Source organism: Mesitornis unicolor, unplaced genomic scaffold (assembly GCF_000695765.1).
Source record: "Mesitornis unicolor isolate BGI_N332 unplaced genomic scaffold, ASM69576v1 scaffold5380, whole genome shotgun sequence".
Taxonomy (NCBI): Eukaryota; Metazoa; Chordata; class Aves; order Mesitornithiformes; family Mesitornithidae; genus Mesitornis; species Mesitornis unicolor.
In genome coordinates, this window is record NW_010156105.1 from 11,456 (window position 1) to 23,198 (window position 11,743).

General features: G+C 45.3%; 1 protein-coding gene across 1 annotated transcript in view; it reads right to left on the reverse strand.

The window, feature by feature from the left end:
* Nucleotides 1-11,283, reverse strand: part of LRRC48 (leucine rich repeat containing 48) — a 14,740-nt gene extending 3,457 nt beyond the window's left edge. The window contains 9 exon segments of the mRNA XM_010179018.1: nucleotides 344-475; nucleotides 3,514-3,634; nucleotides 3,636-3,677; nucleotides 4,958-5,070; nucleotides 5,988-6,107; nucleotides 7,165-7,311; nucleotides 7,905-8,071; nucleotides 9,566-9,682; nucleotides 11,108-11,283. Of these exon segments, the coding sequence (XP_010177320.1) occupies nucleotides 344-475; nucleotides 3,514-3,634; nucleotides 3,636-3,677; nucleotides 4,958-5,070; nucleotides 5,988-6,107; nucleotides 7,165-7,311; nucleotides 7,905-8,071; nucleotides 9,566-9,682; nucleotides 11,108-11,264 (1,116 nt within the window). The 5' untranslated portion in view covers nucleotides 11,265-11,283.
* Nucleotides 11,284-11,743: the final 460 nt, after the last annotated feature.

Consider the following 11,743-nt stretch of genomic DNA (forward strand, 5'->3'; position numbering starts at 1 on the left):
ATCTTATTCATAGCAAAGATCAGCTTCAAAGCATTACACCTCTCGAATCCCAAATGCATACCCCGTGCTATGCAGCGGCTTCTGGACGCAGACCTGTAAAACGACTGAGTGACCCCAAGTCCTTTTCTCTAAAGTCTAGGAAATCAGCTTGGATAGAAGTGAAGGACACCCAGATCAGCTCTGAGCAGAGAAAGAGTAAGATGGAGACAAGACATTAACCTGCCTGGAAGACCTACGCCCCCTCTTTCCCCAATGGGCTACTAAACAGAGGGGTGCAGCGACAGAAAAAGGACTCCCCCACATTCTGGCTGTGAGATCTCATGGGTATGTGCTTGACCCTTACCTCCAGCTGGTCAGCTATCTGCATTTCCAAGGTCATGAGCGTTTCTGACAGCTGAAGTATGTCCTCCTTGTACTCGGCTCGTGTAGACTCAGCAATATCGTAACTGCTGGCATTCTGAATCTCATCCAGCCTCTAAACACACAGACACATAAATTACTTATAGTTTGTGTTCAGCACTCCATTGCAATCTAATTAACTCGTTACATATGTGAGAAAAGTTCCTGCTGCTGATTAGCTGCAATGAAATGTGATGATTCAGGAAGTCTCCAGATTTACATAGTGGGCAGTCACCAGTGCTGAGGTGTGCTGCTGCGCTAGGGCAATGCAGCGAAATCGCGTTCCTCACCCTCCAGGCAGCAGCAGAATTTGCCCCTTCAGTGCTTCCAACTTTGCTTCCCTTTCTGACACATTTCATCAAGTAAAAAAAGAAATAAAAAATAAAAATCAGGTTATTGACATTGCTGGCCATGAAGAAGAGATTAACAATTACTTTGCAGAATGAAATGCGGGCCTAAATCCTGATCCCCTTCGTGTCAAGGAGAATCTTGATTGACTTCCGTAGGGTCAGGATTTAGTATTCTGCATATGGAATACCTATCGTTGCCTGCCTTCCTCTCACAGCAAGGATTTATTGCCCTTCAGAATTAAATACTGACGTCAGTTTTGTATCAGAAAATATTTCTTAATTTTTTTGGATCAAAACAAAAAAATCCTCCTGTGCTGAGCAATGCATTCTTTCCAAGTCTGCTCAAAGGAAGTTAACAATCACGCGTTAATAGGAGGAAAAAATAATACACAGGTTTTAAGATGTCTAATCCATGTCTCCTGAGAGGGAAAAGAATGAGCTAAAATACAGAATTCTGACGAAAACCACTGTGAAAACCAATCTAGTCTGAAAATGGATGAGATTACCCAAACTTTGCAGCGTTAAAAGGGAGGCAGAAGGGAGCAAGGTATCTTCTTTTCTAACATAAACAAGCTAGGAGGCTCCAAAAGCTCCCCAGCCATTCAAGCTGCGCCTCTGGGAGCAATAACTTCAAAGTTCAAGGCCTTTAATGCTGCTCTGCTCCTTCCCCAACTTCAGAGAGCAGAGTTATTTTACAGGTTAGCCAAGCTGGCATGAAAGGATTACAGCCAGACAAACAGCCCCCAAGAACGGCTCACAGATATCAGGCTGCTGGGACCTCTGCACCTCCTAAATTCCTCCACCAATTTTAAATGAATGGGGAAACGCTGTTAAAACACAGGGTTCAGTTTTGACACTGACTCCTCCAGTATTTATATGAAAACTGTTACACTGACCACTGTTTCTGCAGCTTAATCCTTAGCTGAGCCTGCAGGTCATCGGACAAAGATGAAGGCCCAAAATCTGGCTTTGACCATGTTTCTTTGGGTTTAATTTTGGTTTTTTGTTTATTTTTGTAGATTTTTTTAGGTATTTTTTTAAAAATGGAAGTTCTATTGGGCATTCAAGTGCAAGTGAAGTGAATCAGAGAATCCCAGAATGTGAGGAGTTGGAAGGGACCTGGAAAGCTCCCCCAGTGCAACCCCTGCCAGAGCAGGATCACCAGAGCAGTCACACAGGAACACGGCCAGGGCTTTGGGTGTCTCCACACAAGGAGACTCCACAACCTCTCTGGGCAGCCTGGGCCATGCTCCATAACCCTCACACTGACAAAGTTTGGCCTCATCTTCAGCTTGAACCTCCTGTGCTCCAGCTTGGGACCATTGCCCCTTGTCCTGGCATTGGCCATCCCAGAGCAGAGCCTGGCTCCTTCCTCCTGACACTGCCCTTTCCCAATGGATCCCCAGGAACAAGGGCACCCCTCAGTCTCCTCTGCTCCAAGCTCCAGAGCCCCAGCTCCCTCAGCCGCTCCTCAGCAGGAGATGCTCCACTCCCTCCATCACTTGGTGGCCCTGCTGGACTCTTTCAAGCAGTTCCTGTCCTTCTGGAGCTGAGGGCCCAGCACTGGACACAAGATTGCAGCTGTGGTGTGAGCAGGGCAGAGCAGAGGGGCAGGAGAACCTCTCTGCCCTACAACCACCCCTTCTCATCCAGCCCAGGATGGCGTTGGCCTTCCTGGCCACAAGGGCACATTGCTGGCTCAAATATGGATCTCAGTCTTTCTATGCTGCCTGCCAGTAGGGCTGCAAACTCGTGTCGGGGCTGTTTGCCAGCATGAATCAGCAAGGTTGAAGGACCTGGGTGCAGCATGACTCAGCAGCCTGCCAGCGTGTGACAGGGCACCTAAATAGAAGCGTCCTGGTTTTCAAAGGGAGCCAGCGCTCGTGACTCTGCCCGGTGTCCGTTGTTAGGGGCTGGCTCTGCTCAGCTGATGGTGTTACCAGGCTTTAGCCTCCCTCCCCTTATTTTTTCTGTGGAAACAAAATAATGATCCGTCTATTATACATGGTCAGAAAGGGATCCAGCTAGAAGCTACGCCCTAACAGCCACAATAGGCGGCTGCATTTAAGCAGAATGAAAAAAAAAGATAGTTTCTGCTTTAAAAAGACTAGAAATACATTGCAATGACTTCATTTAATCTTTTTGTTAAAGTTTTTCAATCTGTTGTTGACAAAATGAACTGAAGCAGAAAATTACCAGAAAACAAACTGAATATCCTGCAATCTCCTTCCTTTTCTTCCCCATTTTTCAATGAAGGAAGAGCTATTGGAGCCCTCAAAGGGAAGGGAAGTGGCAGTAAATCTGATCAATCTATACATTTTAAATCAACTTCATGAAAAAGATTTCAACTAAAAGAAAGGGTGAACATTTCCATTTTCTTAAAGACTAGTAACTTTTCTGGATGGAAAAATTGTTATCGGTATAGATTTATATTGTAAGAAATCAGTAAAGTGGTTGAGCAGTGGAAGAGGTTGCCCAGAGGCTGTGGAGTCTCCATCCTTGGAGATGTTCAAGGTCCATGTGGACGTGGTCCCAGCAGGTTCCTGTGGGTGGCCCTGCTTGAGCAGGGGGTTGGACCAGGTGACTTCTAGAGGTCCCTTCCAACCCTCCACCACTCTGTGATTCTACCATCAGGGATCAAGCACCAATTCCTATTACAACCGTGCAAATCCAGAAGCATTACCCTCATTCTCAGTGAAATTAGAAGCTGGCATAGGATGTAGTGAAATCACGTATCATACAAACAAAAGTATAACGATATTACCATTTTGTTCCGGTCTTCAAAGTCTAGGATTATTTTCCTCCCTTCTTCCTGGTTGGCTGTTAATGCTTCACAAAGGCTTTCATAGAAAACGGAGACTTCAGCTTCTCGTTTTTCACGCTCAGTTAAACAGGTTCTCGCAAACTGAGACAAACTCCTTTCTGTACGTGACACCAGAGTCAAGGAATTTGGCTTGTTCAGTGGAGCAATGTGCTATGTTCCTTCTGCCTCTGCAAACGTGAGCAACGAGAGCTACAAGCTACTGGGATGGAAAGTCCGTGGTCCCTGCTGGGAGCGGGCTGTGGCAGGCCTGGGTCACCCACTCACATTTAATACAGAGGATTTTGCTACCTTAAGTGTATGGAGAAAGCTCTGTCAACTTGAGGGGAAAAAAGGCCTTGAGGAATAAAAGAAAAGGAAATACATCCACTTCTCTGACTCGTTTATGACACAGAAGCGGAGCAAAGCATGCAACCCTATCTGTCTTCACAAGTATGAATACAGTGCCTGCATAGGTAATAAATACAGCTCCAGAGCCTACAGCCAGAGCACAAAATAAACTACTAACTTGGTAGCATCGCAAAAATAACGTCAATTTTTCTTCTGCTATTATCTTGGCAATGGAATTGTTTCTAGAGCCTATTGTAGTTAAGCCGTGATGCATTTTTTTCCCAACAGTGTAATGCAATTTTAAGGAAGGTCAAGTTACTGGCCTTGACAATGCTCTATTAATCTGAATGAGAAAAGAATAAAGGGAAAAAAAAGTGTTTGCTTTCTGATCCCTTGGTATAGGAGCAACGATCAGAAAAAAAAAGCGCTGGCCTGAAAACTTCACGTTGCCGGCTCTGAGAGACACGACTCCTGTCATTCTGATTAGTCTGTTCCTATCTCCTACCACTTCAATTTCAACATGATTTTAGCGGCTGCGCTCTTACAATCTAACTGACAGGGATTTATCTTATAGCTCATTTTAAACTTTAAGTGGATTTCAGACTTAAAGGAAACACAAAGCCTCGATTCTCGAAGGGTCAGGAAAGAAGGCTACCGAAACGGCGTTTGATCCAAACGAAGGAAAAGGAGTATGGTAATTACAATGGGGAGAATTGGAAATGCTGGAATCTCATGACCTGTTGATGTTAGAAACGAGCGCTTTTACAAATGGGATGTTTCAAGCTGGGTTGGCCAGCTTGCCAGTAATATAAACCATTTGTTTGTAGCTCTCCTATTTCACAAGATATCAAGCCTTAAAGCTGTCAGTGGTCTCCTGGTCTTACAGTGGTTTTTTTGGTACCATTCCAAAATGGAACACAGACTGTCTCAGATCTGAGATCAATGTAGCTTTCAGCCCTGGACAAAAGCAACGGATGAAGAGTCCCTGTGGATGCACCTCCTTCTTAACTCGAGGCATTACGTTTTCGCTGTAGGTATTTTAACCCAGGAAGGATATTCCTGCAGCAGGTCACCCACTTCGGGGAGGTGCGCCAGTTTGGCAGTTTCTTTATCCTCTACATACAGACTGTCAAACAGGAGTGGTCCATTCAGGTGCTCAACAAAGGCTGCCTTTGAAGAGAATCAGAGAAATATAAGTAAAATAAAGAGTGCCAACCTGCTGCTGCTCCTTAGGATGTGTCTCTCCTGTAAGCACGTTACCAGCAGAGGCACACTGGTGCGGACACAGGGGTACCAACACAATAGATACACCAACCAAGGCATGAAAGCACCTTGCAACTGGGGTGAAGACCACCCTGGTTCACACATGGTTTTGCTGCTAGAACGGTCTAGCCTAAGGATAGAAAACACCATTTAATCTAATATAAAACATTATCACGTACAGCCACATACTGCAAGGCTGTTAAACCTTTCAGATACGGAGCCAGTGGAGTTTGGGAGGGACAGAGAGAAGAGCTGCAGGTGTCCTTCCTGTCACTTAACCACCTTCTGCTTTTCAGCCAGTCGGATCCTCTAGAGATCTGCAATACAGAGCCAGACTGTAACTGCAAGCACCGTTCTGCCTGGTCTTGTTTTCAGTCTGTTCACAGGACTACAGGGATCTCTGAAAGCCCTGAAGAGTTTAACCATAAAACTAATGAAAACCATTAACTTAGTGTGAAGGAGAAAAAAAGTCACCACATAACGAAAACCCTATCAGTCCCCTCAGACCTGTAATTTTCTTAATCTCACGTCAGGCTGATAAGATCCTCGGGTATGATTTACTATGTAACTCCACAGGGTCTGTATCTGTAGTTTAATTGTTCAGCCAAAATAATTATGCTCCCCCCACATCATGTGTATTCCACAGCAGCTCCTGTTTTCACCCGAAAAATGAGATGTGGAGATCACAGAGATTAGTCCTAGCTTTAGTTTTAGCACCGTCGATGTTAACCTCTCATTAAATCTTCAGGCAGGTAAAAGAGAAGTCAATATCTGTTGTGCTTCTTTCTCCTGAGACAATATACGACCAGCTGAAGAAAACATACCCTGTGGTACTCCAGCTCCTTCTGCTTTGCCTGCTCTTCCTTCAGCTGAGCCAGGGCCTGGGCCTCCTCTTCATCCAACGGCTCAGTAAGATACTGATACTTTAAAGCTGCAGCTTCTCTCTGAGAAATACAAAGAAAGAAAAGATTTTTATTCGATTATCCAGCATTGCTCAAGAAACCTGGGCATAAGCATTCGATCTTTCTAGAACACACACCTGAGTAACAACTGCATCTCCATTTCTTTGTGGGCTTTTTATTAAACTATTTGTGAAGTTTCTAATCCATTCCTCATCACATCTTTTTGTTGACATATTACTCTGACCCTGCATTTAAGGCATCTGAGCTGGTTCTGTCCCAGGAGATTTTTCTCTGCCCATTTCCTCATCTTTAGGGTTGGTTTTTTCCCCTTTTTAAAGCAGGGGGCCTTGTTTTGACTTCCAGAATTTGAGCTCTGATTTGATCAGCTAGTGAGTTTAATACATTTATTCAGGAGGAGAAGGCTCTTTGGAGGAGTGGATGGCAAGGGACAAGAACCTAATTAGCTTGAAACTGAAGCTTGACAAATTTAAGTACGCAATTCTGTGACATACTGTCTGTATGAGCAGGGACAGGACTCAGTGACCTGGAAAGCCCTTCCAGTCCTATGGGAAGAGTAATATATATTCCAAGTACAGCTCCTGCTTTGTGCCAGGTGAATTTACCATTACTCTTGTTCTTTGGTTACTTAAAAAAATCCCCCCAAAACAATAAAAAATAAACCACAGAAGTCCCCTCTGTGAGCAGCAGGACCACCGAGCCTCCGTTCCCCTGGATCTGTGTCTCAAGACAGATCTTCTCTGAGATTTTCTGGTCTCTAAGAAGGCTTGCACTCACACTGCAGCCTCTCAGAGGCAACATTCACCAGGCCCCTCTCCCACACACAGCTGCTGATTTTCACAAAATCTGTGAAGACATCATGCCTCCGACACCTCTACCTCTCTGTCACATTTGATAGAATTTGGCCTGCAGGTTCACAGCTGTTAGGTGGAGGCAGAATAAACACTGCGTGTTTCTGTAAGCCTGATTTCTGCAGGGAACCAGCCCCAAATGCTGGAATATTGCTGGCATACCAACAAAGCAAATGCTCTGTAAGATGTTGGTGCCCAATTTCACGAGCAGGGAATGCAGAAATGCTTACCATGGTGTCACTCACGAGCTTGAAGTCCAAGTACACCAAATTTGGAAGATAAGCAATAACAAACAGCATATACTGCTCATCGTCGCAGAGAGGGTTCCCCGTGAGATTCAGCGTGCGTAGGCTTTTAAATCTCCTGAGATAGATCACCTATGCCGAGGGGAAAGAGATGCTGTACTTCCCAGTGCTGGGGAAACAAACAGCCTTGAAATGCATTGCTTTTATTACAGTTCTGTTGCAGTACATATCCTGCTCTGCTGCCAACACAGGCGACGTTAAATTATGAGTTTCTAATGCTTTCAGGAAAGGAAATACTTAAATTCACATTGTGAATAAATAAAGGATGGGTGTACAGAGAAGGCAGATGGGGTGGACAAATCACAGGTCTTAGATTGGTAAACTGCCCTCAAAAGAACCCCAAATAAATCCTAGTCTCCACTCCCTCCTTTTCTCATATGTAGCTACTTAATCTTTTTCCGGCTTTCATGGGAACCAATAGGAATTTTGCCATAATTGATAGCAGTAACAGAAGTGGGCCCCCGTGAGTCAATAATCTAAAAGAGAAATAGCTGCGGTAAGCACGTAACACTGGGGCTGTTTACCAAAACCATAACTTAGACTACAGAGGCAGTGAAATCCTAAGGAGGATTTTCTCAAGGAGGGGCTCGGATAAGTGGCAAATGTCAGTTTGAGAATATTTGAACCTTTGATAGGGAATGCTTGTGAAGAGAGGGGGCACTCACATCTTTCAGAGTGGTCAGGTTATTCCTCCCTATGGAGAAAATCTGCAGTTCTTGCAACGTGTCCATGTGCTCAATTTTAGATATTCTGTTGTTGTAGAGGCTGAGGTCCTGCAGTTTGACAAGGGCATCCAGGCCCTCAATTACTTCAATATTGTTGAAGGACAAATCTGGGGAGGAGTTTAGAAATCAAGAGTTGTACGAACAGAAGTTACATTATTTCTAGCAGAATGCCCTGATTCAGACCTTGCATTTAGCCTGGATCTTGATTTAGGAATTTATATACAGTATTTTCCTCAGGGATGTTCGGCGTCCCACAGGGAAGGCTCAGAATTAATCACATCTCCTTCTTGCAACTGTCCACGCAACTTAAGAGAGGAACAGCTGAAGGCATTCCACACCGAGTCACAGAATCGCACAGAATCACAGAATCGCTCGGTTGGAAAAGCCCTCTGAGATCATCACGTCCAACCGTTCCTGTCTACCCCCTAAACCATATCCTTAAGTCCCTCGTCTACCCGCTCTTTAAACACATCCAGGGATGGTGACTCCACCACCTCCCTGGGCAGCCTGTGCCAGCTTCTGACGACCCTCTCAGTAAAGAACTTCCTCCTTATCTCTGACCTGAACCTCCCTTGGCACAGCTTGGTGCCGTTTCCCCTTGTTCTATCCCCCATCACCTGGGAGAAGAGACCAGCACCCACCTCTCTCCAAGCTCCCTTGAGGCAGTTGTAGGTGGTGATGAGGTCTCCCCTCAGCCTTCTCTTCTCCAGGCTAAACAAGCCCAGTTCCCTCAGCCGCTCCTCATCAGGCTTGTTCTCCAGAGCCCTCCCCATCCTTGTGGCTCTTCTCTGAACACGCTCCAGAATCTCAACATCCTTCTTCTAGTGAGGGGCCCACAACTGAACACAGCACTCGAGGTGCGGCCTCACCAGTGCCAAGTACAGGGGGATGATCACCTCCCTGGACCTGCTGGTCACACTGTTTTTCAAGATGTGCTTACGAACCAAAGCCCTGAATGCTGTTTTCACTGGTGGCTGAGAAAATATTTACCCTGCCAGCCAGCAACGTAGCTGCAGTTCCCACAGAGTGCTCTAAGCTATGAATCTGTAGCAGCAAGCTCACCAATCTGCCTGGCATCAAAACCTGCACCACTGTGGGATGCTGCTATCAGTACCCCAAATTTTTAGTTGAAAGTAGTCACATAAGACTATTTATGGGGGTACTCCTTGGAACAACAATGACAGTAAGCTTTTAAGCGAATAGGGGTAAAGATAGTGGGTTCTAGGCTCTGAAATGCTTGCATTAGCTTTGAAAACAGAACATGGGCTTCTAAATCACAGAGGTGCTTAAAAAAAGTGTCTGAAAGGCACCTCCAAATAGGAGTACAAATCCTGGAAACAACCTTGAAATCTCAGCTTCCTGTTCCTGCCACGGCAAATGTATTAAACGCAGTTTTGAAACATTTGAAGGATTGTTTTGCAGCTCTGATACTCAGGCATTTTGACATTTGACAGTCAAATGAGGAAACACACAGACAGCTGACAGCCTTCCTAGGGAAAGCTCCTACCAGTCGTGTTTGAGAAGGAATGTGACATCCTGGCTTTATCACAGACTGCTCTGCTCCTGGTGAAGGTTTCCAAACTCCTATGCCTGTGTCTTACCCAGCCATACGAGGTGGACCAGGCTATCCAGAGCTTCTATCTTCTCAATGATGTTGTTGTCCAGCTGCAGTTTAGTCAGATTCTCAAACTGCCACAGATTATCAATGTGCAGGATATCTAAAGCCACAGGGGGGGGGAAATAAAACAAAATTGCTTTTCATGTGAGACAGCTTTCAGTTTAGTGGACACGCTATCTTGCACAAGGAAAACATGTCCAGTCTTACCTCCAGAATGATTTTCAGCAGGTTACGGTAGCGTGTGATGACTGCCCTAGAGAGCTGAGAGCTCCACTGCCTGGACCAGATTTCAAGGAAACAGCCCAGTTAAGCTCAGCGTCCTGCACCAGCGCACACTGCTCATCAGCGATGCCAACGCGTCGCTGAGGGGATGCTGACTGCAGCCCTGCGGGCAGGAGTGGCTTTACAAATCCGCTGCTAGGAGGCCTTGACCTTCATTTTCCTTTCCAGCTCCCAAGAGGGAGGTTTGGGATGAGACTCTGCTTTTCTCTGCATTTGCAGGCCAGCGGTGGCCAGGTACTGCTTTTGTAAGTGACTGTCCTGCTCCTGGGATTCTCATCACAGGAGAGCAAGTTGGGATCTGCTCTTTCTGTGGAGGCTGCAGTTTAGAACTAATCAATATCTCTGCATTTAGCTTCCTCCAAAACCAGAATCACAAGGGCAGGTCATTAGGCACTACAGCAAAAACATTAAGACCAAGGAGACAGAAAATGCAGAACAACCTCGCTCCCAATTCTCTTCGCCCCTCGATGACTTCCCAGAAGATTTTGTTAGCGGCTCTGCTGCTGTTTTTGTCGTTCAGTGAGCGCAGAGTAAAGCAAGGAATTGCACGAACAAGACACTCACACAGCTCTTTATTTTGTATTTGCAAACAAACACACACAGGATCAGGTAAGAGGGAGTCTGATCTAAGGAACTCAACCAACACACACATTATTTTACTGCAGCACCCAACGAATAATCAGAAAGCAGATTTTTGCCCATGAAATTTCAAACCCCCCCAGAATACTCCAACATCGAGCCAAATGTTCTTTCTTTTCATTTTTTTCGAATGCAAGTTCATGGCTGCTCTGACAGAAAGAGGCAAGCTGTGATAATGCTACAGATGACCGGAGGAAGCCACCAAATTGGGCTGTAATCACCATAATCTACCAAATAGCCCTCACATAATCGCCAGCGATGGCGGAGCCTGCCCAGGGTTTTTGTCCGTGTACAGAGGGGCCCAAAAGGCCTGTGGCCTGTAGGTGTCACCACAATATAAATGTTAAATAAGAACAGCGGTGACAATGGTGGCAGAGTCGAGCAGCTTTAAAGTTACCCGTCAGCAAAAACACCCAGCTCTCTCTCTAATGAAACTGCTTCAAACAAGCATCACTAAAACTGTAAGGCCAGATGTTATTTTTCACATGACAAATGCACGCTAATAACGATTGTTTAATTGCCAGTCAGCCACTTCATGCTTAATTCTATTACCCAATAATGAAAGAAGAGGGGGGAAAAAAAAGGTGTATATTCTGGTACTCACTTCTAAAACTAAGCCGTAGCTCTGTCACATCCTTAAAGTTAATACCTTCCCTTTTGGCAAGGTTCCATATGTCCTCTGGACACTGCTCTTCAATGGCTTTCTGAACCATTTCATCGTCAATAATGTTTGGCTCAATGCTATCGTATAACTGACTCATTTTTAGACGGTATCAGCCTTAAGGGAGAGAAAAGAAAAAGAAATAAAGTCACTGCCTGGCTGCTGTTTCCACCATTCATTGAACGGGCGTCATGATGCCAAGGAGCTGAGAGCACAGCTGAGCATTAAGAAGATCTAACACCTCACAGCTGATATCAAACAGATTTTAATCATAAAGTCACTGATGCGACTCTAAGCACAGCCTTGCAGCCCGAGCACTGTAAAATGGCCAGGCACGGTCACACGCAAACTTTACACCACATCTGAGAGTTTTCCCCCAAAAATGCCAGAATTTGGGCAGATAAATAGACCTGGAGAGGAGGCCTTGTGTGGCACCTATGAACAGCAGTGGTTCATCACATGGCAGTCACCTGGTGCTGAAACCCATCGTCATGAAGGGGCTCTGTTCAAGGCTTTGTGCACCATTGAAATCAGTTTTAAAAGGTGAGTTTCTCATTATAGGCAGGTTTGATTTGTAGG